The 26941-nt window shown below is 31.6% G+C and overlaps 1 protein-coding gene and 1 pseudogene across 1 annotated transcript; one reads left to right on the top strand and one right to left on the bottom strand.

Annotated features, from left to right (window-relative positions):
* The first annotated feature begins 18793 nt into the window (after positions 1 to 18793).
* LOC120172982 lies at positions 18794 to 21567 on the top strand (annotated as a pseudogene).
* Positions 21568 to 23592: 2025 nt separating this feature from the next.
* On the bottom strand, positions 23593 to 24307 carry LOC120172997 (heavy metal-associated isoprenylated plant protein 39-like). The gene is made up of 2 exons (XM_039180299.1): positions 24238 to 24307; positions 23593 to 24055 (listed from the first exon to the last, which is right to left on the bottom strand). The coding sequence occupies exons 1-2, from the start codon at positions 24241 to 24243 to the stop codon at positions 23714 to 23716; spliced, it is 348 nt and encodes a 115-aa protein (XP_039036230.1). The 5' UTR covers positions 24244 to 24307; the 3' UTR covers positions 23593 to 23713.
* Positions 24308 to 26941: the final 2634 nt, after the last annotated feature.

Here is a 26941-nt window from a genome sequence, read left to right as displayed (position 1 = left end):
GTTTTAATATATTAATTTAGTAATTATACGCGTCTAATGTTTTATTTTTATGTTACGATATATATTATTATTAAATTAAAAATAATAAACATAGATATTACATATTTATTATTATCTTTGGTTAAAATTGTTAAATTTAAATTCTAAATTATATTTTATAAAATATCAAAACAATCAAATAATATTTTGTGTAAATGAAATTATTAAATTAAAATTGTAGGTGGAAAACATGAAGCACTGTTAAAATTTTTTGAAACATAAATTACATAACTTTCAACAAAGTATCGATACATTTTTATAAAAAGTATCTATACTTCCAACATATCAGGTAAATTTTACCGGTTTTATCATAATGAAACTGGTTTTGTCATATTTTTATCTGTTATATTGTAAAGTATCGATACTTTATAGGCGCTATTACTGATTTTCTTTTAAATTCCAAAAGTGTCGATACTTATTTAAATGGAATCGATACTTTCAACATATCCGGTATGTAGTTTAATGTAATAGGTAGCGCCTATTTTTTTTTTACCGTTTACATTATTATACTTGATAATGTTTCCAGTAAATAACCGGTTATGTTATCATTGGTAATATTTTAGGCGTTTACCTAATATATTGTAATAACAAATTAAATAATTAACATATTTTATTATATAAGTGCTACCTATTGCGTTATATAAGCGCTACCTAATATGTTATTGTATTTGATAATGTTTCCAGTAATTAACCTATTTTATTATATAAGCACTACCTCTGTGAAAAACATTAATTTAAGGTTATCTTTTGAATGAGTTTTAAGATATTAATTTAGTAATTATACGCGTCTAATATTTTATTTTTATGTTACGATATATTATTTATTAAATTAAAAATAATAAACATAGATATTACATATTTATTATTATCTTTGGTTAAAATTGTTAAATTTAAATTCTAAATAATATTTTATAAAATATCAAAACAATCAAATAATATTTTGTGTAAATGAAATTATTAAATTAATATTGTAGGTGGAAAACATGAAGCACTATTAAATTTTTTGAAACATAAATTACATAACTTTCAACAAAGTATCGATACATTTTTATAAAAAGTGTCTATACTTTCAACATATCAGTTAAATTTTACCGATTTTGTCATAATGAAACTGTTTTTGTCATATTTTTACCTATTATATTGTAAAGTATCGATACTTTATAGGAGTTATTACTGCTTTTCTTTTAAATTCCAAAAGTGTCGATACTTATTTAAATGGAATCGATACTTTCAACATATCCGGTAGTTTAATGTAATAGGTAGCGCCTATTTTTTTTACCGTTTACATTATTATACTTGATAATGTTTCTAGTAAATAACCGGTTATGTTATCATTGGTAATATTTTAGGCGTTTACCTAATATATTGTAATAACAAATTAAATAATTAACATATTTTATTATATAAGTGCTACCTATTGCGTTATATAAGCGCTACCTAATATGTTATTGTGTTTGATAATGTTTCCAGTAATTAACCTATTTTATTATATAAGCACTACCTCTGTGAAAAACATTAATTTAAGGTTATCTTTTGAATGAGTTTTAAGATATTAATTTAGTAATTATACGCGTCTAATGTTTTAATTTTATGTTACGATATATATTATTATTTTTTTAAAAATAATAAACATAGATATTACATATTTATTATTATCTTTGGTTAAAATTGTTAAATTTAAATTCTAAATAATATTTTATAAAATATCAAAACAATCAAATAATATTTTGTGTAAATGAAATTATTAAATTAATATTGTAGGTGGAAAACATGAAGCACTATTTTTTTGAAACATAAATTACATAACTTTCAACAAAGTATCGATACATTTTTATAAAAAGTATCTATACTTTCAACATATCAGTTAAATTTTACCGGTTTTGTCATAATGAAACTGGTTTTGTCATATTTTTACATGTTATATTGTAAAGTATCGATACTTTATAGACGCTATTACTGCTTTTCTTTTAAATTCCAAAAGTGTCGATACTTATTTAAATGGAATCGATACTTTCAACATATCCGGTAGGTAGTTTAAAGTAATAGGTAGAACCTATTTTTTTTACCGTTTACATTATTATACTTGATAATGTTTCCAGTAAATAACCGGTTATGTTATCATTGGTAATATTTTAGGCGTTTACCTAATATATTGTAATAACAAATTAAATAATTAACATATTTTATTATATAAGTGTTACCTATTGCGTTATATAAGCGCTACCTAATATGTTATTGTGTTTGATAATGTTTCCAGTAATTAACCTATTTTATTATATAAGTGCTACCTATTACATTAAATAAGTGGTACTTAATATGTTATTGTGCTTGATAATGTTTCTAGTAATTAACCTATTTTATTATATAAGCACTACCAATGTGGAAAACATTAATTTAAGGTTATCTTTTGAGTGAAATTTAGGATATTAATTTAGTAATTATACGCGTCGAATGTTTTATTTTTATGTTACGATATATATTATTATTAAATTAAAAATATTAAACATAGATATTACATATTTATTATTATCTTTGGTTAAAATTATTAAATTTAAATTCTAAATAATATTTTATAAAATATCAAAACAATCAAATAATTTTTTGTGTAAATGAAATTATTAAATTAATATTTTAGGTGGAAAACATGAAGCACTATTAAAAATTTTTGAAACATAAATTACATAACTTTCAACAAAGTATCGATACATTTTTATAAAAAGTATATATACTTTCAACATATCAGGTAAATTTTACCGGTATAGTCATAATGAAACTGGTTTTGTCATATTTTTACCTGTTATATTGTAAAGTATCGATCATTTTTATAAAAATGATCGATACTTTAAATATATTAGGTAAATTTTACCGGTTTTATCATAATAAAACTGGTTATGTTATCATTGGTAATATTTTAGGCGTTTACCTAATATATTGTAATAACAATTAATAATTAACATATTTTATTATATAAGTGCTATTTATTGCGTTATATAAGCGCTACCTAATATGTTATTGTGTTTAATAATGTTTTCAGTAATTAACTAATTTTATTATATAAGCACTACCTATTACATTATATAAGCGATACCTAATATGTTATTGTGCTTGATAATGTTTCTAGTAATTAACCTATTTTATTTTATAAACGCTATGTATTACATTATATAAGCGGTACCTAATATGTTATTGGTATTGATAATATTTCCGGTTAAATGATATAACATAATCGATCTAAATTTTAATCGATCACGTCATGTTTTAACCGTTTTTTAAGCGCCGCATTGTAGAACTTGCCGCAAAATGAAGGATTTATTACTTTGAATCTCTCTTTTTTCTACCGAGTTGGTTGCGGATTTCACCCCTGAAATAACAAAAATATTGGTAAATTTGTCAAACAATAATCACTCCATCTCACCAACTACTGCTCAGGTTTCTAAAATTGGCACTCTTATCGAGATTATTTTTAGGATAAATGACGCATTTAGTACCTGGCCTATCAGTTTTGGCCCCTAATAGTATCTACACTTTCAATTTTCTCAAAACAATACCTAGCGTTTAGTTTTTGTTTCATTTTAGTACCCGCCGTTAAAAACTTAATGCGCTTAGTACATAAAATATTAGTTTTGGTATTGTTCTTCGGCAACAAATGTTTTTTTCAACAACCAAAGGCCATTGGAAAGTTCAAGTCTAGAGTCGTTTTCTATCAGAATAGTGGAATAGGGGGTTTTGTCAAAGTTTCCAGTAACAAAAAATTCTATTTATTCATGTGATAAGGTGTTGTCTAATAGATTTAAAAGGAAGCAGAAGAAATTTGGGTCTCTTTTGGATATTCAGGATAAAATCCTTTCGAAAGATGAGAAAAAAAAAAGAAGAGATCGAGCTTTGAAGACATTCAATATGCTGAAATCTGATCTTAATTCCTCTGAATTATCTGGTAGATCTCTATCTGACTCGGATTTGAAGAGAAGGTGGGCTACTTTTATTGTAAAGGAGGATCCACGACCTTTAAGTAAGTTTTGGTTGTTAGTTGGTTGTCGTTCCCATCCAGAATCAACGATTCTGTTATGAATGTTCTTGCTGCTTATTACTGTTGGGTTGAAGATCGATGAAGTTTTTGCTGTTGTGTAGGCTGTAATTATTTTTTTACTGTCCTTTTTTATCTATTTCATAAGCTGATTGGTATGTATGGTTGTTTGTGTGAGTTATGTTGTGGTTAGGGGTAAGCATTGTATGTTGTCCTAAGGTAGTCCTTGTTTTAGTTCATGTTCACCTCTTGGTTCACTCTTTTTCTTCCATTTAGGTTTAGGGAGGTTTTTTAATGAGATCCTGGAGGTGGTGTACTTTGCATTTGTTTATAATACAAGTACTCTCTTTCAAAAAAAAATTGAAGGGTACTAAATGAACAAAAAAATAAATTTTAAGTAGTTAAAATTGAAAGTTTAGATACTAAAATAGACAAAATTGATAGTTTAGTTATAAATGCCCTCGTAGTTTCAAATTATTAATAGAAGATATAGGATGAAAAATTATACTTATAAATAAGTACGTTAGTACTACTTATTAATAAAAACTTAATGCGTTTAGTACCTAAAATATCATTTTGGTTTGTTTTAGTGCCTAATTTTTTTTTTTTCAAAATTTAATGTTAAATTTGAAATGGTACTAAAATGAAATAAAAATTAAACTTTAGGTATGGTTGTACAAAAAAATGAAAGTTAGGTACTAAAATAAATTAAAACTGATAGTTTAGATATTAAACGTGTAATTTACCCTTTTTATATAAAATAATTATCTCCTCGTAGTTCCAAATTATTAATAGATGATAATAGGATGGAAATATTCTACTTATAAAAATAAATACGTTAGTACTATTTATTAATAAAAATATTATATTGTGGAAAAAATCATTATTTTAAAATGGATTTTGTCATAATCATTGTAATGGTGAGATAGACTATGTCTCCCAAAATTAACACCAATTTTAATATTCACACACTTCAATTTATTATTATTCTAATTTATGCAGTTATTTGAAGGCATCCAAGATTAAGGATGGCAATTCACCCGGATCCGAGATTCCAATCCGATCCGACTAGATAGGAGAAAAATTCTTTTAAAAAATTTTAGGTTTGAATCGGTCGGGACAGGTTTACTTTGTAAGATTTTGGGGATCGAATCGGAGTTGAGTTATAGGTTAAAAATCTGACCCAACCCGATGGAATATTTTTAATTTTATTATATATATTTTAACTTATTAATGAAAATGCCATTATATATATGGCAAACCCTAAATAATATATATATATATATTGTTTAGTGTTTGCTTTTTATAGGTTTTTACTTTTTTTGTTGAATGCAATTTTTCAGTTCATTGTTTCTGGTAATATATGTTGGGTCGGAGTCCGGTCGGGGTTGAATGTATCATTGATTTTTCGGGTCGGAGTCAGGTTAGTTCATATATCGGTCAAAGTCAGAGCAGATAAAAATCATACCCAACCCTATCCAAGATCCCATAACGAACAAAGTTGGAGAAGTTTAAGCCCACGGAGGAAAGGAATTGTAGTTTCAGAGACTTGCATCAGCTATCAGCTGGGAAATTTCCATTAAGTCTCAAACTAGAAGACCCTACATTCTGCGTCACAGACAATGATCCTTTAATTCAAACAAACCACCATTATGTTGCATTAATTACTGGGATTGGTTGATTTATGTTGCAAACCAGATAAAATTTTGTTAATATATTTGATCCTTCAGAAATTCTATTACATACAGTGCACTAGAGACCGACATTACAATACCAATCCTTGTATTTATCAACCATGGACATGTAAGAGCATTAAAATTTAGCATATCACACATGCACAGGGATACTCTTCTGCCGCCACAACATGGTAGCATGGAGTGCAGTAGGATGGTAGCCGTGGCCATGACAGAGTTGGCGAAGCATTCAGTTTTGTTGTCTACCTTCTCCTCTTCTTTGGCCGGTCCGACTGATAAAACCTCAGTGTAATCATTAGGGAGTTAATAGGGTCTTAAAGTAGCATAAATATGTTTTTTTAAACCTCTAAACGTGATTTGTTCATCGTATCAAATATAAACCCTAAAATGATTAAATTCAAATCATAGAAAAACTTCATACATATGGAAATCTTAACACTCCAAATGATTAGAAATACACTACATTGGTTTTAAACCCGAAATAAGCCCCTTGCTTAGCGAAACTTTTTTCCTAAGTGATTTTGGTGGAAAGTCCTACTTTTCTCTTTAACTATAAAAACCCAAAGCTTGATTAAACCGATGCTGCTAAGGAAATAATGAATGAAAAAGAGTTTCTCTACCTTTGGCTTGGCCCTTAAAGAGGAAGATGAGAAGAAGAATGGAAGAGAAGGAGAAGAAAAACTAAGAACATATAAAGGCTTCATCTTTAGAAAATGGGGAAATAATGCTTTGGTTTTTCCTCATTTTCTACTAGTTAAAAATCTCATTTTTATGACTAATTTGGCCCGAACCTGACCCAATTAAGCTCAACGACTTAAATTATGAAATTTACGGGGTCTGCTTACCTCTCGGTCAAAACCAAAACTACTAACCCAAAATTTGGGGTGTTTCAACTCTCCCTTCCTTAAAAGAAATTTCGTCTTTGAAATTTATTCGGTCTCAACCCACGACTATCCTGGTCATCCACTTAGAAACCCGAAGCACCTAACTCATATCAACTTGCACCTCAATGAAAGATTCCCTACCACTTGATTTACAACTCAGCAACTCACAAACTGATCTATAATTCCTTTTTCCTATAGGGTGCTAATTGCATCAAACCCTAAGTGCAAAACTAACGATGTTTACTTTGGATGTCCTTACTCTGAATACTTAGAATGTTTCTCAAGGAGAACACTACTCCATGACTCATCTACTATCACCAAAACCTTCTTTGGCTAACCTTACTCAATCGAGTTAACTTACCTCATAACTCGATAACCTCTTTTACTTGCTGAACATATATAACTATGGATATCTTATGGCACTTGCCAAACTGTCTTGATACTGGCCATTAAAGATGTAACGAAGATTCTCGACTAACATCAATCTCTATCATTCTGTTGAGTAACAATGATTCAATACTCATCTGCGCTAATAGACTACTTTCTCATTCCTTGCGGCTTACACTTGATCTACTCACCTGATTGAGGGTCTAAGGTGCTCACAATTGAAAATCAACCACTTGTCGAGAGAAACGAACAATATCTGACTCTCTCAGAGAGCACTCCTCACCAAGCGAAGATCTCTTGCAACCGCACTCTGACTTAAATATTCTGAGACTTTACATTTACACTTACTATCACTTAACATCATTGAGCTAATACTAATGACTAAAGCTAGTCAAATTATGCTTAACATGCTTGATCTCTTAGTCGAAAGCATTAAAATCCATGGTACCACTTAAAGTTGCATGTTGCTATTGTATATAGCTCGCACTCTATACCAGCATGAAGACATCACTGACGAGGCTTGGATCACTTAGTGATTCCCTTACTGTTCACGTATGAATGTATAAAAATGAAATCGGAGGGTTCTCTACACCTTGAGAATCGCACTCTAGACTTGAAACTCGTTATCTTACCTATGTTATCATTTTTACTTAAGGTGAAATTTTGGAACTACTTATCGGAAAATACACCTCGCTAACTTACTATTCACGAGTACTTGGGGCATCTGCGTCCAATTAGCAACTGAAGTGCCTTGGCATTAATTGAGATAATCCTTATATTTATGGCAAGGTGACTTGGGATGCTCACGCTCTTGTGAAGATCCTTTTTCTCTAACGTTGAACTTGAGAGTACTAATTACTGCGGTCGGTCACACAACTTTCTCAACTAGTGACGTGAAAAGTCCTTATAATCTCATACCTAACTTTGACAAGCCACACACAGCTATTTTCCCTTTGGAACAAACAAGAGTGGAAGGTTATTTGGATCAACATTCTCTTATAGTTGACATTTCTCTCAGCTAGGAATAACCACTCATTTTCTTATATCCAGATCCACAAACTTAAGGCCAAGCAACACTTGTACTAACAACTTCTCTTATGTAGACTACTAAATCTGACTCGATTCCTCAAAGAATATCTAAGGTCACTCTAGTCTATTCTACTAAGGTTCACCGCTAAAAACTTGGTTCTTACTCCTGTGTTCCCTACATAACATTTTTCTTCCTAGCTCACTTGACACCATACGAATGCATGCTCTACACCCTGAAACCACTTGAATATTTAAATAGCTGAAAACATATCTGACATATCATATGCGACATCAACATCCCAACCCTTTCCTCCAGCAAACTGACATGCGGGATAAGTCATCGTTGAACCGAGAATGGGTCGATTTGCTTCTCGGCTCTCTTGCCCAGGAATCGAACTAACACCCCTCTGGGTAGGTCCTCTGCCTTGACGAACTATTAGGATCACTCTCATCGGTTGAGCTGACACATCACTCATCTCTGCTCACTAAAAACTCTGGTCCTCTCTACGGTCATTATGATATCTAACACTCATAACCCAAATATGTCTCAAAATATGAATTATGGTTGTCAAATCAACATTCCTATTTTCTTTAAAATGAACTCTTAAAATTTTGATCCATTTTAAATTAATAAGTTATCCATCTCGATATCAAGTAATGTCGTAAAATAATAATCTACCCTTAAATCAAAACCGTTTTAGACAACAATTAGGCATTGTTTTGCAACACTTATAAAATTGTCTAAATGTTGTTGACTTTAAAATCATTGGGTTTTTCCTCTTTAAAACATTTTATGATATAATACTATTCGATCATATTATCATTATAATTATGCTAAATAAATAAAGAAGCCTTAATTTATTATTACATACCATTTTAAAAAGAAACGATCAGACTACCAACTAGATAATTATACATGCCACTAAAAATTAAATTAAAACCTGAGATGTCTTAATTTATACATGCCACTAAAATTAATTAAAACCTGAGATGTCTTACTGATACGGTAGGTAGGTAAATACCATATAGATGCATTAGAGGTTCCTCACTTCACATCATTCCTTTATTTGAACCTACGCGTGAAACCATCACACGCTAAGCAAAACTTAGTGAGAAATAAACTATTTAAGGTAAGCTAAATTAAAAAATCATAATATAATTCAAAACATTAAAATTTAAAATTCAAATGAAATGTTAAAATTCTAAACCGACTTATTCAAGCTACTTTTGCTCGTCACAGACCTGAAACCATAATATCATGATTTTGTCAAAACTATTAAAATCAATATCAGACAAAAAAATCATCTCATATTCTTTCATTCGTATGTATTTCATAATTTTCATATCATGTCATATTCCTTTCTTTCATACGTATCATAACTTTCACATTTACCCTTTATAGCACAATGTATATAAGAGAATACAAGGTACGTGAATTAGACGAGTGTGCGCAATAACACTTCAATTCTATCATCAGAATAATAATATGCACTCCAAGTGCACTCATATCATTTGTACCCATGGTGCCAGTCATAATGTACAATGTACCAGATCATAATCGTAATATCATAATCACTTACCTCATGGCATGCCAATTATATATACGACTCTCAATGCAACATACAATAGGCTTTTACATCATCATATTCATTTATAGATCAACATTCTAATTTAGAACCATTTCCAATCATCATTACCAAAAATCATTACTTGGGCAGTTCATACCCAACAATCATGTATATAAAATACTTTAGGCAATTTATGCCCAATAGTTTATTTAGAATTTCATTCAATAACTTCCAGAAATATATAATATATATATATATATATATATATATATATGTTATATAAAATACTTTAGGCAATTTATGCCCAATAGTTTATTTAGAATTTCATTTCAATAACTTCCAGAAAATATATATAGTCTTGGGTAATTCACATCAAAATATCATTCTTAAGATATTCATAAATCATTATGGAAATTATTCCACAATCAAATTAATCATACTTAAAATAAAACATATGAGGTTGACTTAACGCAAGCCTTCCTCAATCGGAATAATTAAATAAATAAACTGCACCCACCTTTGCCTCACTATTGAACATTCCTACGATTTTCTCTCTTTTGTTATCGCGTACTTTATCCTTTACTTTCGAATTGCTACAATCAAAAGATTTGACGTAGTCTATACGACATCACATATATGCATCATTTCAAACTATATGTTCGTATTATACTAACATATTATTCCGATGAAAATATAAATCCTATAAAAATGATCGATACTAAATCATTACATAAACTAAATCATACTTCCATCATAATTTCAAACTTCTCAAAATACTCATTCAATTCCATAAATATTTATTGTCATCATCAACCCTTCAACTTCTGTTAATTCCACGATCAGCCACTAATTATGAATTCTTTCTATTATTCACCTTAACTTTCCATAAATTCATAATGATCATACATCATTACGATCATTGCATATTAATTACGAAAATTTCCAGCACCATAATAAAATACTCAATTTAATATTTTAACATTCAAAAACTGGCAATTTCACCCTAACTTTCTTAGACTTTTCAAAATCAACTATTCACCTTTATAAACTTGAAATTTGATCCCAACTCCATATTAAACTAAAAAATCAGCATACTAATAAAATTTCAAGCCTTGCAATATTTTACCCAAATGACACTTCCACATTTAATAAACTTACAATCAAGTCCTAAAAAATTATAGACCTTTCGGATTCCACCTTTAAATTCTCCCAAATTTGGAATTCAATTTCAACCAACTTTCTAACTTAAAATTTCAGCATTTCAATATTTAAAATCCACAATAAACACCACAAATATCACATTCTTGCTATAATGTCCCACAATTCTCAATGCTTGCAAAATAGCCATTTTCTATCTCAATGTCCCAAATTGATCCAATTCAATTTCTAAAGTATGTAGAATTCATCTAATATCAATTCTAGACCATAGGAAATTTTCAATATTTCCCCCCTAATTTTCACTTTATGGTTGAATACCCTTAATGCACAAGGACTTGATTTCATTCAATTTCAAGCATGATTTCAATCTCCTAATCATTAAATTCATGTTATTCTATCAAACTTAACATCAAATAAATCAAAATTCAACCAACCTCCACCAAACCCTAACTTGCCAAATATTATATATATATAATATATATATATATATAGATATAATATAATATATATATATATATATATATATATATATCCAATCAATTTTATTCACCACATAAGCTTGGAAATTAATCAACAAATTTAATATTATAAAAATCAAGCTTTAGATCACCAAATCATCTTGTTCTTCATCCCAAACAAATCATGATGTTCATCATTTTAGCATGTTTCTATGAGCTATTTATACCAATTAATAGAATTGCAAGTAAATTAATTCTCTATCTAATAAATTAACCAGAAAGATCGAATAATCTTAAAAATCAATTTGAAAATCTTAACCATTTAGTTATGGAGGCTCACGGCAGTAGCAGTAGCAAGAAGGGGCTGATTTTCAGCCAATTTCCTTGGTAATTATTATCTAAAACATTTGTCACCATTTAATTTTATTGAATTTTAAATTCAATTAATGAGAAATTATAATTTCACCATTAATGAATTATGATAATTACCAAATGCTATTGATAATATATCCATTAAAATATTCATGGTCAAGGATGAACCGATTGAAATTGACCTTCCACTTGGCCATGCCATTTTCAAAAATTTCACTTTAGTCACCAAGTTTCCAATATCGGCTAAATAAGGTAAATTGACTTCAATTCCACTGATCCACCTTAAATTAAATTCTAAAATATATAAATAATATTTCCAACCTTTATCTGGCATCCTTCAAATTTTCCTGCAATTTCGGTTCAATTCGATTATCCTATCGCACTTTACTGCTTTGTAACTTTTAATACAAACCTCGAATCATAATTCTAATTCCCACAAAAACAATTATTTCAGAAAAACTATTTATTTACGAACCAAAATATATAACTTTTGAAAATACCTTAGACAGTCTACCGCCAACTGATCAAAGATCTCTATACGAATTCCCTCAAGGAACCTATTTCACTTTAAGGCCTCATATCAACTAACTCTGGAGCATATCGACTTAAACAAAAATTCTCTCTCATACTTGTACACCGAACAATCTCCCTAAACTAGCTAAAGGAACTGCCTCCTCAGACCATGCTCGAAACTATTAGCCATTGTAAAACTCTACAAAAAGATTAAGTAATGAAGCACCATCAAGATTCTAGACTTATACAAGTACATTCATTACTTAGGGACATTTATTCACTAACACCTTACTAAAACTGACCATAGGGTCCTAGGACCGACTCAACCTGACGCTCTAATACTACTAAATGTAACACCCTAGACCCGATTGGGCCTAAAGTGCCATATTGGGTTATCGAGGTAACCCCTAATATTAAAAAATAATCTACTCATTCTCTTTTAAAACATACTCAATGGTATCATATAACATATAAAATAGTTATTAATATATTTTACAAATCAGAGCTCTGTGACACATAATTTAAAATCAAAATAATACATCTCATACTTAGGGACATTTATTCACTAACACCTTACTAAACTGACCATAGGGTCTAGGACCGACTTCAACCTGACGCTCTAATACTACTAAATGTAACACCCTAGACCCGATTGGGCCTAAAGTGCCATATTAGGTTATCGAGGTAACCCCTAATATTAAAAAATAATCTACTCATTCTCTTTTAAAACATACTCAATGGTATCATATAACATATAAAAAAGTTATTAATATATTTTACAAATCAGAGCTCTGTGACACATAATTTAAAATCAAAATAATACATCACATTGTTTGATAAAATAATTACACAAGTAAGGTTCTCTGAATACTTATGCCCACTAAAAATACAATACAGTACTCTGAAGAAGATGTTGGAACACCTGCTACGACGGTACTCCATGAGCTGCCCAAGCTACTGAAATGAAAATGAAAAGCTTTCGAAGCTTGAACTTAAAAAGCCCAGTAGTATAATCGCTAATCTAGAGCATCATTAAGTCTATAAACATAATCGTGCTAAAGAATTTAGTACTAAGCAGTAGCCACATACATGATCTTGATCAAGTGCTACCTACGTAAAGTTTAACTTGTTTGCCACTGAAATAGGGGTCTCACACTTCCCTTAGTCCTTGAACAAGGGCCTCGTCATGATCACACCTCTATATGGCCTCTACTCAGACTGTAATTGCTTTGCATTATCTAAATGCAACTCTAACTCAATCGTGTACTATCTATATGCAATGTTGACTAGTATCTGGTCTCACAAAGCCATAAGACACTAGCAACTACGGATATCACGTCCGACTAACACACCTTTCACGAGAGTCAGGCCTCATACCCAAATTAGTCACCGAAGTGCCTCACACTCTTATTGTGGTGTATCTGGGTAAGGATATCACACTTCCCAATCTACCCCTGGCGAATGTTAATGCCTCAGTACATAGTCAGCAACAAAAGTGCCTTGCGCACTTACTTTAGGTGTTCTCGGATATCCTATACCACTAGACGATCATCACCACCTAACTAGACTGATGTGACTATACATGTATACCTAAGGCCCATAGGCTATACGACACCGACATCACTAACTAACTTCTCGTGAGTGTTTGGGCCTCGCGTCCTCACTAGCTCCTGAAGTACCTCATGCACTGACAATGCCCTATTAGGATATCTAAGGTAACCGGGGTATACCCTAGAGCAACTAGACTCACTAAAGTGAGTTCATTCTCTCACTAGATGTTATCTTTCCCATTCTCTAACCATAACATTACATGAAGGCTTATTGGTATGCTACTGATGTTATTTATTACGCTACTCCACACTGGTCGCTCGTTACTAAAGGGTAATTTACTCTTTCTCCTCCTCTAGTGAAGTCTCTACGTATTCTTGGGGTTTTACTGCTATTTTTTAGGTTTATGTTCACTTACTGTACTATCCACTAACGTAGTACCTGACTCGAGTTCAACTATGAGTAGCGACACTGTAATTTCTCTTATTAAACTTCATTTCAATACCCCTTAGATTGACAGAACAGCTTACACCTCTAAGGTTCACTGACATTCTCGAAGCCCACGCTCTCTATTATTTTTGAATTAGACTCGCTCATTGTACCGATAGTCGATACATCCCTTGTAATTATCCTCGTTATTCACTTTCTGTATACATGCTCACTGAAGATACCTCAACTTATCGCTTAGAATGGTTACCCCTATTGTAACCCGCTTCCACAAGTGTTTTTAGGCAAATTTCAGCATTTCAGTTCCTTACGGACTAATTCTTACTATTACAGATTATCCTTAGCTCTTACGGGCGTTAACCAAGTCAAAACTAACAATCCAAAGCGAGTAGTATCAATACCCTAGGGTCAAGTATCGATACCCCTATGAGTATCGGTACCAGAAATGCATTCTATTTCAAAAATTAAGGCTCAGTATCAGTACTGCACCCTGAGTATCAATATTGTAGAGGCAGTATCGATACTCCCCTTAACAGTATCGATACTCCAGCTTTAAATCCCTAATTTTAGCCCTAATTCATCTAGTATCGATATAGTTCATCCCAGTATTGATACTCGGACACAAAAATGGTTATTTAGGCTAAAAAAATCACCCAAAACATCACCCTAAAAGTCATGGTTTGATTTCTAATCAAGTTATACATCATTAGGGAGTTAAATAGGATCTTAAAGTAGCATAAATACGTCTTTTAAACCTCTAAAGCATGATTTGATCATTATAAAATATAAACCCTAAAATGATTAAATATTCAAAATCATAGCAAAACTTCATACTTATGGAAATCTTAACACTCCAAATGATTAGAAATACACTACCTTGGTTTTAGAAACCCGAAATAAAGCCCCTTGTTTAACCAAACTTCTTTCCTAGGTGATTTTGGTGAAAACTCTCACTTTTCTTTTAAATTATAAAAACCCAAAGCTTGATTCACTAAATTGATGCTGCTAAGGGAATAATGAATAAAAAAGAAATATGAAAAAGATTTAGTCTCTTACCTTTGGCTTGGCCCTTGAAGAGGAAGAAGAGGAGAAGAATGGAAGAAATGTAGAAGAGGAGAAGAAAAACTAAGAATATATAAAGGCTCCATCTTTAGAAGATGGGGAAATAACACTTTTGGTCCTTCTCATTTTTCTACTAATTAAAAATCTCCGTTTTATAACTAATTAGGATGGGTTAATTGGGCTCAAACTCGACTCAATTAAGCCCAAAACTTAAATTATGAAATTTATGGGGTCTGCTTACCTCTCGGGTAAACCCAAACCTACTAACCCGTTGGGTTAACCAAAAACCCGACCCTAACCCAACCCATTGTCATCCCTAATTAATGGGAGTATTATTATCAATGGAGTTCATGGTTTGAAGAGTTGCATCTACAGGTTATCTGTGTGTTATCAATGACTATGAGAGATTATGAACATAAACTATTTTATAATCACTCGAGACTATTTCAAAAACAACTTCTTTCCTTCAATATTGGGAACCCTATTAGTAAATTTAATTACCAACCTACTAGTATTATTAGTTTTTCTTTAGAAATTACTAGTATATAAAAAATTTAAGGTAATTATGTATTTAGTCATCCACCTATTTTACGATTTTGTATTTGTTACATAACTATTTTTTAGAATCATACATAATCTTACGTTTTGGTTCAGTTTTGATCACCCGCTATAGAAAACAAGTAGAACAATTGACGTGTTACCATAAGGTAATATCATATCATCATTAAAAAAATAAAATAAAAAGTTGTCATGTTAAAAAAATTTTAACGTCGGATGACCAAAATGGAACCAAACCATAAAGTAAGGTATTATTTTGAAAAAATAGTTGATGACCAAAATATAATCAATAGAATAGGTAGGTGAGTAAATATGTAGTTTACCCAAAAGTTATTGTAAGAATTATTTAATAAAAAAATTGTTTAAAATTTTCCATTAAAAAATTGTAATTCTTAATTCTAAGATCTAAACCCTAATAATTATATAAAACAAAATAAACAAGTCAATGCATATAATACCATCTCTAGGGAGCATTTAAAAAATAGAGCCAAAGAGAGTTGAATAATTCCAGGGGAAAATGGGTACTCTATCCCTCCATTTCTAGAAATGTACACACTATCATATTTATTTAATTAAAAAAATACAATGACAATACAAATAAAAAGTAAAGTACACAAATGATCCTCTAATTATGTAACGTTGTTTTTATTGAGTTCCAACTCTCAAAACTTATAAAATGGTCCTTCAAACATTGATTTGCTAAGTCCTCCGACTATTAAATGTTACAAAATGGTCATCTGACTAATCATATATTTTAAACTCATCTTTTTTTGTTATAAATTGATTGTCGTCTGAGTTGGATGCTAATATGCTGATTGAGATATGAGAAAATCGTATTTTAATGATGTCTTATGACATCGCGTTGCTTTCGAGCACTGGCTCAACGACATAATGTTTCAAGCACTTACTCATGAGATGGACCCATGGGGGATAAGTGGGGGCAGTCACCTCCCTAAAATTTTAAATTCTCCTATATTTTAAATATTTTCTTTGTATTTTCTATTGATAATCTATTTTCTCTTCCTAAATTTTTTTAAAACTTTGCTCCTCCTAATTTTTTTATAAGTTCTCCCCTAACATAAAACACGTGCCTATCCCTGAATGGCTCGACAACATAATGTATAAGGAGACTTGATCCATAAAATACAACTCAAATGGAATCGGGAGCAGATTTTATCATATCTCTGTCAATAGGTTAATGTCCAACTCACAAAGCTGTTTTTTTAAACGGAAATGACGAGTTTGAAATATATAAATAGTCGAATGACCATTTTACAACTTTAATAGTTGGGATATTCAACAAAATGATGTCCTATTGTCGGGGACCATTTTATAACTTTTAATAGTTGAGGACTCAACAAAGTAATATCCTACAGTCATGAGACTTTGTATACTTTACCCAAATTAAATTTTTACAATTTTGTTTATTTTAATATAATTTTTCATTTAGAATTTATGGATTTAAGATTTAGGATTCATAGTTTAAAGTTAGATATAAAATTATGTAAATAATTTTAAAAAATTGTTAAAAGGATTTTTGATAAGTCGATATATGACTTTAATTAGCGTAATGAGTTTGATGATATGCATTGCGTGGAAATTAGATTTGAGATTTCAATAATTACTGCGAAATGGAAAGAATTAATGTCATGGAAAATGTTTTTTCTATGTAAAAATGTTGAAAAATCATTTCTTAGGCAAGGAAAGGAAAAACGAAGTATGTGCATAAATGGTGAAAAAATCGTGTTTGATGGAGGGAAAAATGATAAGTCAAAAACGTTTGTGACAAAATGCATATCGACATAAGCAAACAAAATTTACAAGTCAAAAAGTTTTGTAAATATATGTTATAGGAAATTTATATTTTTGGACTTGGTTTCAATTTGTATAAACATATTTGTTGTGTTAAGGTTAATAATATGCTATTTTCAGCGACAATATGTATTACAATACTTTATTAAAAGTTACGCAATGGTACTTCGATTATAAAGTGTTGCTTTGTTGAGTCTCTTGACTATTAAAAGTTATAAAAATTGTTACCCGACAATTCATTATGTTTCAAATTCGTACTTTTTTATTAAAAAATCGATGGTAACGTTGACCTACTGATTGTGATATGATAAAATTTAATCTCAGAATTTTAAATAATTATCATATATCTTAGTCATCATGTTAACGTTCAGCTTAGACAACCGCCAATTTTTTAACGAAAAATGACGAGTTTGGAACCTAATGAATAGTCAAGTGACCATTTTGTAAATTTTAATAGTCGATAGACTTAATAAACCAACATTTTATAGTCGAATGACTATTTGTAACTTTTAATAAAGTAGTATCCTATAATTGAGAGACCATTTGCATATTTTATCCTAAATATAATTAATTATAAAAACCTACTTTTAAGCAATGTCTCAGGTTCGATCCTTGTGTATGTAGAAAATCATCGTTGGGAGACTCACCCACAAAAGCCAGTGTGCTACTCGGTAGGCCATTATTAACAGTTCGGTTACAGGTTAACCTATTAAAATTATTTATCAATTTTTTCATAATTCATAATACAAAAAATATAAAACTTAAAACATACTTATACCAATGTAAGTAAATAAAAAAAAAATGTAACACTCAACGCATACTTATATCGGTAAAATTATGTATATCTCTAAATATCTTAGTACCTAACAATAAACACATAATTATATTGGTGTAAGAATATTTCTATATTTTCAAAGAAATAAAAATTAAAAATATATATATATATAAGATTTTTTTAACATTCCTATTACTTAGGTCGGTCCAGAATAATAAGAGAACCTTCAAATAAGAGGGGAAAAGTAATTAAATGCATTAAATATACCGGAACAGAAAAATATATGTTGAAGACACTTCCTGTCAAACACTAACATTGTTCCTTCATGGAAAGTGGAAACTTTCCAACTTTTCTGAGCCATCATAGCCTTCTATCAACACTATAAATACCCATTCATCACTTCCAAGCATGCAAACAAGTTCCCACAATTAGCTCAACCAAACTAATCTCTTCTTCTCTTCTCAAACCGCTTCTTTTTGCTCAAAAAATGGCTGCCATGTCTAAGATTGCTACAGGCAATGGCCATGGTGAAAACTCTCCTTATTTCGAAGGCTGGAAGGCGTACGAAACCAATCCTTTTCATCCCGTAGACAGACCTGACGGAGTTATCCAGATGGGTCTAGCTGAGAATCAGGTAAATAGTTTCAGTAATAAAACACAAACATCATGGGATTTTTTTGTGCTCGGTTCTTGTTTTGGAACCTATTTTAAACTGACGGTTTCATGGACCAGCTCTGCCTTGATATCGTCAAAAAGTGGCTGGTCAAGCACCCGGAAGCATCGTTCTGCACTGCACAAGGTGTGAGCAAATTCAAGGAGACTGCACTTTTCCAGGATTATCATGGGATGCCTGAGTTCAGAGGGGTAGGCTAATCATACCATCAGGACCTGAATATTGATTATTGATTGATCATGCTGATTTAATGGAACTTGTCTGCATTTTTTTACGCCACAGGCTGTTGCAAAATTCATGGGGAAAGTGAGGGGAGATAGAGTGAAATTTGATCCGGAGCGCATTGTTATGAGCGGCGGAGCAACCGGAGCTCATGAGATAGTTGCATTTCCTTGGCCGATCCTGGTGAAGCGTTTCTCGTTCCCACTCCTTATTAGCCAGGGTAATTCATCATTTCTGCTGCTTTTATTATATTCATAATGTCAAAATTAGTATCTGATGTTTATTAAAATGGTAATTATTTTAGAAGTATTTTGGCCGAACATTTTGTTTTGGGTACATTTGTATCCTAAAATAAACATTGGAGGGCTAAAATGCTCTAGAAGAAAAATAATGGTTAAAATAATTATTCAATCAAATATTAAGGCATTTTTTATCCTAAAATGAAATGTTAAGGGTTAAAATGCTTAAAAAAATAGGAGTCACAATAATCATTTTAGCAAACGTTAGAGGCTAATTATGATATTATGTTTTATATTTAAATAAAACATGGAGATTCTATAAACTTATTAATGATCTTAATAATAATGAAGTATTATTTTCTCTAAAATTTTGTTTTGGGTACATAGGCCCCTCAATGGATGGAAATCATTAATTAATAAGATGTTAACGTTCTAAAATAGAGATATTTTTACTCTAAAATGAACATTAGAGGGGTAAAATGCTCTAAAGAAAATAATAGTTAAAATGATTATTCAATCAAACATTACGACATTTTTATCTTAAAATAAAACGTAAAGGGCTAAAATGCTTAAAAAAATAGGAATCAAAATAATCATTGTGACAACGTTAGAGGATATATGATGAGGCTCCATTGTGAATTGCTTAATGACAAACTTGACCTTTGTCCCAATACACACCCACACATGGAAAGTACGGAGAAAGAGGGGGGAATTGCTATTTAAACAATTAGATTCTTGACTTAAACATTACTTGAATATTAAATAAAATATTTTCATTTCACTAACGATTAAATTTAGTCATCTTCCCCTTTTTCTTAATGAAAAAGAAGAAAAATGGTTGATGGGAATCATTAAAGCAACAGTGCTTCTTTGGGTCGATGTCAAAATACATTGAAGCTCTAGGCTGCTCACTATATTATTTGATAGAAAAACAAAACCCAACAAGCATCAATCCCAGTGGGACAGTAATCATCATAGAAAAATTGAGCAGTCACTTTCATTTAATCACTCTCTCAACAGCTGGATGGGGTTATGGCTTAAATGAGTTGACTCGTAGCTCTTGGAATAGTCATCAAATTAGCACAAAAAGTTATTGAATTTGGCATTCATTTGCAGATTTGATCGTGACTTGAGGTGGAGAACCGGGGTTGAACTCGTACCAGTGAACTGTGAGAGCTGCAATAATTTCAACATCACCGGAGATGCTTTAGAAGCTGCATATGTAAAAGCACAAGAAGCTAACCTGCGAGTCAAGGGATTACTCCTAACCAATCCATCGAATCCACTGGGCACAATCTTAGATCGAGACACATTGAAGAACGTTGTAAAGTTCATAAACCAGAAGAACATACACCTGATCGGGGACGAGATATATGCCGCCACAGTCTTCATGGAGCCGGAGTTCGTTAGTATTTCCGAGATCATAGAGGAAGACGACGTCGAATGCAACCCTGATCTAATCCACATTGTTTACAGTCTGTCGAAGGACATGGGGTTCCCCGGTTTCAGGGCATCGTGTACTCATACAACGACGCCGTCGTTAGCTGTGCCCGAAAGATGTCGAGCTTCGGGCTGGTGTCGTCGCAGACTCAGTACCTGATCGCATCGTTGCTGTCGGACGACGATTTTGTCGACAACTTCATAAGCGAAAGCAGAGAGCTGTTGTTTAAGAGGCACAAGTACTTCACCTGGAGTCTTTCCCAAGTCGGTATCGGTTCGCTGAAGAGCATGCGGGGCTGTTTATATGGATGGATCTGCGCAAACTACTCAAAGACAAGACATTCGAAGCGGAAATGGAGCTGTGGCGGGTTCATCAATGAAGTTAAGCTTAACGTTTCACCGGGCTCTTCGTTCCACTGCGACGAACCGGGTTGGTTCAGGGTTTGCTTTGCTAACATGGACGACAGCACCATGCAAGTTGCTTTGTCGAGGATTCGAAGCTTTGTGGTTAAGAACAACGAGGCCATGGTTCCACCACGTAAATTATGCAGGCGAAGCAGCCTTAAACTCAGCCTATCTCGAAGAATGGATGATTTGATGTCCCGAGCATCTTGTCCCCCCACTCTCCGTTACCTCAATCGCCACTGGTTCGAGCCAGGACTTGAAAGGAAAAAAAACCCAAGAAAGTCGTAATTTTACCATAGAAATACTAGCCTTATCATAAGGAACTCCATGGATTCACGTGTCATTTTTATGTATCTTCAATAACTGTATTTTTCGTCTTTTCTTCACATGCAATAGCGTATGTGTGAGGGAAGATCAATGCTCTCCTACAGATGTAGTGTTTATTTGGACACTGTAACAAAATAAGTCGTTAATGGTGAAACCATTCCATGTGCAAATTGAAGGATTTATTACTTTGAATATCTCTTTTTTCTACCAAGTTGGTTGCAGATTTCACCCCTGAAATAACAAAAACATTGGTAAATTTGTCAAACAATAATCACTCCATCTCACCAACTACTGCTCAGGTTTCTAAAATTGGCACACTCTCATCGAGATTATTTTTAGGGTAAATGACGCATTTAGTACATAGTCTATCAGTTTTGGCCCCTTTTAGTATCTAAACTTTCAATTTTCTCAAAACAACACCCAACGTTTAGTTTTTGTTTCATTTTAGTACCCGCCGTTAAAAACTTAACGCGCTTAGTACATAAAATATTAGTTTTGGTATGTTTAGTACCTAAACTTTCATTTTTTTCAAAACTTAACGTTAAATTTTGAAGGGTACTAAAATAAAACAAAAACCAAATTTTAAGTACTTAAAAATTGAAAGTTTAGGTACTAAAATAGACGAAATTGATAGTTTAGTTATAAATGTGTAATTTATCTTTTTTATATATATACTTATCTCCTCGTAGTTTCAAATTATTATAGAAGATAATAGGATGGAAATATTATACTTATAAAATAAGTACGTTAGTACTACTTTTTAATAAAAAGTTAACGCGTTTAGTACTTAAAATATCAGTTTTGGTTTGTTTTAGTTCCTAAATTTTCATTTTTTTTCAAAATTTAATATTAAATTTTGAACGGGTACTAAAATGAAATAAAAATTAAACTTTAAGTATGGTTGTAAAAAAATAAAGTTTAGGTATTAAAATAAACCTTGCTAGTTTAGATACTAAACGCGTAATTTATCCTTTTTTATATGAAATAATTATCTCCTCGTAGTTTCAAATTATTAATAGATGATAATAGGATGGAAATATTCTACTTATAAAAATAAATACGTTAGTACTATTTATTAATAAAGAAATATTATATTGTGGAAAACATCATTATTTTAAAATGGATTTTTTTCCTAATCATTGTAATGGTGAGATAGACTGTCTCCCAAAATTAACACCAATTTTAATATTCACAAGCTTCAATTTATTTATTTATTCTAATTTATGCAGTTATTTGAAGCCATCCAAGATTAAGGATGGCAAATTCACGAGGATTCCAATCCGATCCGACTCGATAGGAGCATAATTCTTTTAAAAAAATTTAGTTTTGAATCGGTCGGGACAGATTTACTGTGTAAAATTTTTGGGATCGAATCGGAGTTGAGTTATAGGTCAAAAAATTTGACCCGACCCGATTAGGATATTTTTTAATTTTATTATATATATTTTTAACTTATTAATGAAAATGCCATTATATATATAGCAAACCCTAAATAATATATATATATATATTGTTTAGAGTTTGTTTTTTTTTTTTTATAGGTTTTTGCTTTTTTGTTGAATGCAATTTTTCAGTTCATTGTTTATGGTAATATATTTTGGGTCGGAGTCAGGTCGGGGTCGAATATATCATTGATTTTTCAGGTCGGAGTCAGGTTATGAGTTCATATGTCAGGTCAAAGTCAGAGCAGATAAAAATCCGACCCGACCCTATCCAAGATCCCATAACGAACAAAGTTGGTGAAAGGTTAAGCCCACGGAGGAAAGGAATTGTAGTTTCAGAGACTTGGCATCAGCTATCAAGGAAATTTCCATTAAGTCTACAAACTAGAATTTCTATTTCTAAAACTAAAAAAAAACCTACATTCTGCGTCACAGACAATGATCCTTTAATTCAAACAAAACCACCATTATGTTGCATTAATTACTGGGATTGGTTGATTTATGCTGCAAACCAGATAAAATTTTGTTAATATATTTGATCCTTCAGAAATTCTATTACATACAGTGCACTAGAGACCGACATTACAATACCAATCCTTGTATTTATCAAACCATGGATATGAAAGAGCATGAAAATTTAGCAGATCACACATGCACTGGGATACTCTTCTGCCGCCACAACACGGTAGCATGGAGTGTAGTAAGGATGGTAGCCGTGGGCCATGACAGAGTCGGCGATGCACTCGGTTTTGTTGTCGACCTTCTCCTCTTCTTTGGCCGGTCCGACTGATAAAACCTCAGTGTAACATTGTTTCCTTAGCTTTTTCGCCACCACCACCGGGTCTAACTCGCCTATCACCGTTAACTTCTGATCCTTCATGTCCATCGCTATCGAATCAACGCCCCGTAGACCCGATACCGCCTTCATCGCTTTCTGCTTCTGCTTGTCATCGTGTAGATCCAACTTCAACACAACTTTCTGCATCAAAAACCGAAGAAAAAACATGATTTTTCGCTATGGTTTTTCAATGTTAAGATCAGAAAAGAAGGCAATAGACAAAACATGATTCCTGTTTACTTACAAGACAATGGAACATAAAGAAAGATCGTTTCTTTACTAAGAAAATGGGATTATCAGAGACTAAATGAAGGAAAGTTCACCTTCATTAATGCTGCTGGAACTTGAGCTCTGACCCTGACAAAGGCTTGAACAAAACAATGATATTTTACACAACAGCGCAGGCAAATTGTAAGAGAAAGGAAGACTCAATTTATAAACAAATACAAGCATAGCTAAGCAATGGGTGTGAGAAAAATGGAAAACTATATTACTAGTGTCGGGAGAAAAATTGGTGCCCAACTTGTAAAACTCTGACCATTTCCTTCTCCATGTAGGCACATAAGATGGGCAAAACTTACATATTTAATATATATTCATCGCAGAACCAACTTATCTTAGTGGTTAAAAGAATCGTTGTTATTCCTAGAGGTCATGGTCATGAACTGGTTCAAACATCAACAACTACATTAAGGTGATTGAACGCTCATTGTCGATTGAGAATATTTAGAACATATATTAATTTATAATCACCTTGGCTTACTCAAATATATATTCATCGCCTCATTTTGTTCTAAATACTTAAATACGAAACTAAAAGAAAATGTTGGTAGCATATTATAATATTGGGTTGTTATTGAATACATTATCGAGGAAATATTTTAATATTAGGACTAATGTTTAGATATTATTATACGTCCTAATCTTTAAGTTTTAAACTCTAAATCATAAATACTCAATGTCACGTATCATTTATTTAGTCTTGTTTGTCGAGTTTTTTAATTTCACTAGTTATATATGAAATAATTTCCTTTATATATATATAATAAAATTAGTTTTTATGCATCGATTTATTTATCTTTCTTTTACTTGAATTGGAAGAAAAAAACATGTTTAACCATTTCTTTTACTTATTATAATCACAAATAATATTTTTGCATTTATCATTGAGAAAAGAACCTGTCTCTCTTATTATAATTGCATGATATGAATGTATAAAGTATTCATATTTTAGTATAAGAATTGTAGTAAATGTTGGAACCCATTTGTTTTGACACACATAAGTTTGTAAATTGTAACATAAATATAATATTTCATTTTAATTAATAATTTAAATTACCTTAAAAAGTTTCAAAACCACTTGACAAGTAAATTTAAAAAAAAAAGTATAAATGCAAAATGTGAAATTATTATTAAAAAAACCAATTTTATTTTATTATATAAAATATGCTACCAATTTTTTTGGTTAGTTTCATATATGCAAGTATCAAATATATTTCTCAAAAAATCATATAACCTGCAAAAAAATATTATCATATACATACATCATAGTATCATACATCAATATATATCACAACCTACTTTAGAAAGATTCGTACAACATAATAACACAGAGTATACAAGAATATGGGACAAAATAAGGAATTTTTTTACTTCCCAAGGACCGCATTCAAAGAAACTGAAAAACTGGAGAAGCTCATATGCCGTGTGGAAAAGGGACACCAACCCAACAATTAACCATTCATAGTTAAAGTTGGAACCTTCGAGCAAATATATCTCTAATGCTAATCTTCAATTTATATGTACTTATTTATATGCTATCGAAGCTTAATATTATTATTAAAATTAACCATTCATTTAAATACGGATATCGGATTTTGATTTAGTTGATATCATGATTATTATAACAACTTATGAATAGTAAGTTCAAACATGTAAAAAAAAATTGGTTGAAGGTATGATAATATTAGATGAATGAACATACAGAGGAAGTATTACTAGTACCTCATTAAAAGTCTTCCTAAACTTAATTGGAGGAAGAGAGTACAACTGATAATACTAAAAAACAAAAGAGCACGAATCAACAGCAACAAACGAAAAGGAAACAAACGGGACAACACCCACTACTACGTTAGAGCAGTTCTACCTGCTTGCAAGAGCGAAAGGACTTCCGAAGGATGATTACGCATATAAAGAGCTTAAAAGCTCCCATCAGACGTCAATTTAGCAGCAGCATCAGCAATACGATTCTCAGACCTAAGAACATTTTGCAAAACGTAAGGACCAATTATGTTGTCTTAGCGCATAAATGTGCGGACAGATTTGCCCCCATAACTGTTCCAATCACCATGCTTGATACTCAACACAATCTGGTTGTCAGTTTCCACGATGACCTGCTTAATACCTTCTTTCCAAGCATATACGAGCCCTAGTACAACCCCTACAGCTCCGCATCAAGCGCAGAGCACGCTCAAGCCATGGGACGCATGGAATTGCAGGGAAAGCTAGCATCTCAAACTGAGGCTAACCCACGAAAAAACATTAGTGCCATTACCCTTCGAAGTGGCATTGTGATCGCACCAATCCCTAAAAAAGAACCGAGATCCCAGAGAAATCAAGAAGAAATCGACGCAATCACCCAGAAAGAAAACAAAAGAGAAAAGAAAAACCCCAAGAAGAAAAGGAGGAAGTTAACGCCCAGAAAAAGAAAATTTCAAAGCCAACACCTCCTACAATCTCTCCTTATATCACGCCACCTCTCTTTCCCTTCAGGTTAGTAAAACACGACAAACAAACTAAGGAAAATGAAATTCTTGATGTTTTTTTGAAAAATAGAGATTAACATATCACTTCTTGAAGTAATTCGAAAAGTGTCGAGATATGCAAGATTTTTTAAAGATCTTTGCACGAATAAAAGGAGACTTACCGGCAATGAAAAAGTAAATTTAGGTGAAAACGTCTCAGTTATTTTTTCAACGTAGTCTTCCACCAAAATTAAAGGAACAAGGTATGTTTGTTATCCCTTGT

The sequence above is a fragment of the Hibiscus syriacus genome, unplaced genomic scaffold (assembly GCF_006381635.1).
Source record: "Hibiscus syriacus cultivar Baekdansim isolate YM2019G1 unplaced genomic scaffold, ASM638163v2 tig00111937_pilon, whole genome shotgun sequence".
Taxonomy (NCBI): domain Eukaryota; kingdom Viridiplantae; phylum Streptophyta; class Magnoliopsida; order Malvales; family Malvaceae; genus Hibiscus; species Hibiscus syriacus.
Note: the sequence above shows the minus strand (reverse complement) of the source record. Positions and strands in the feature narration are given on the sequence as shown.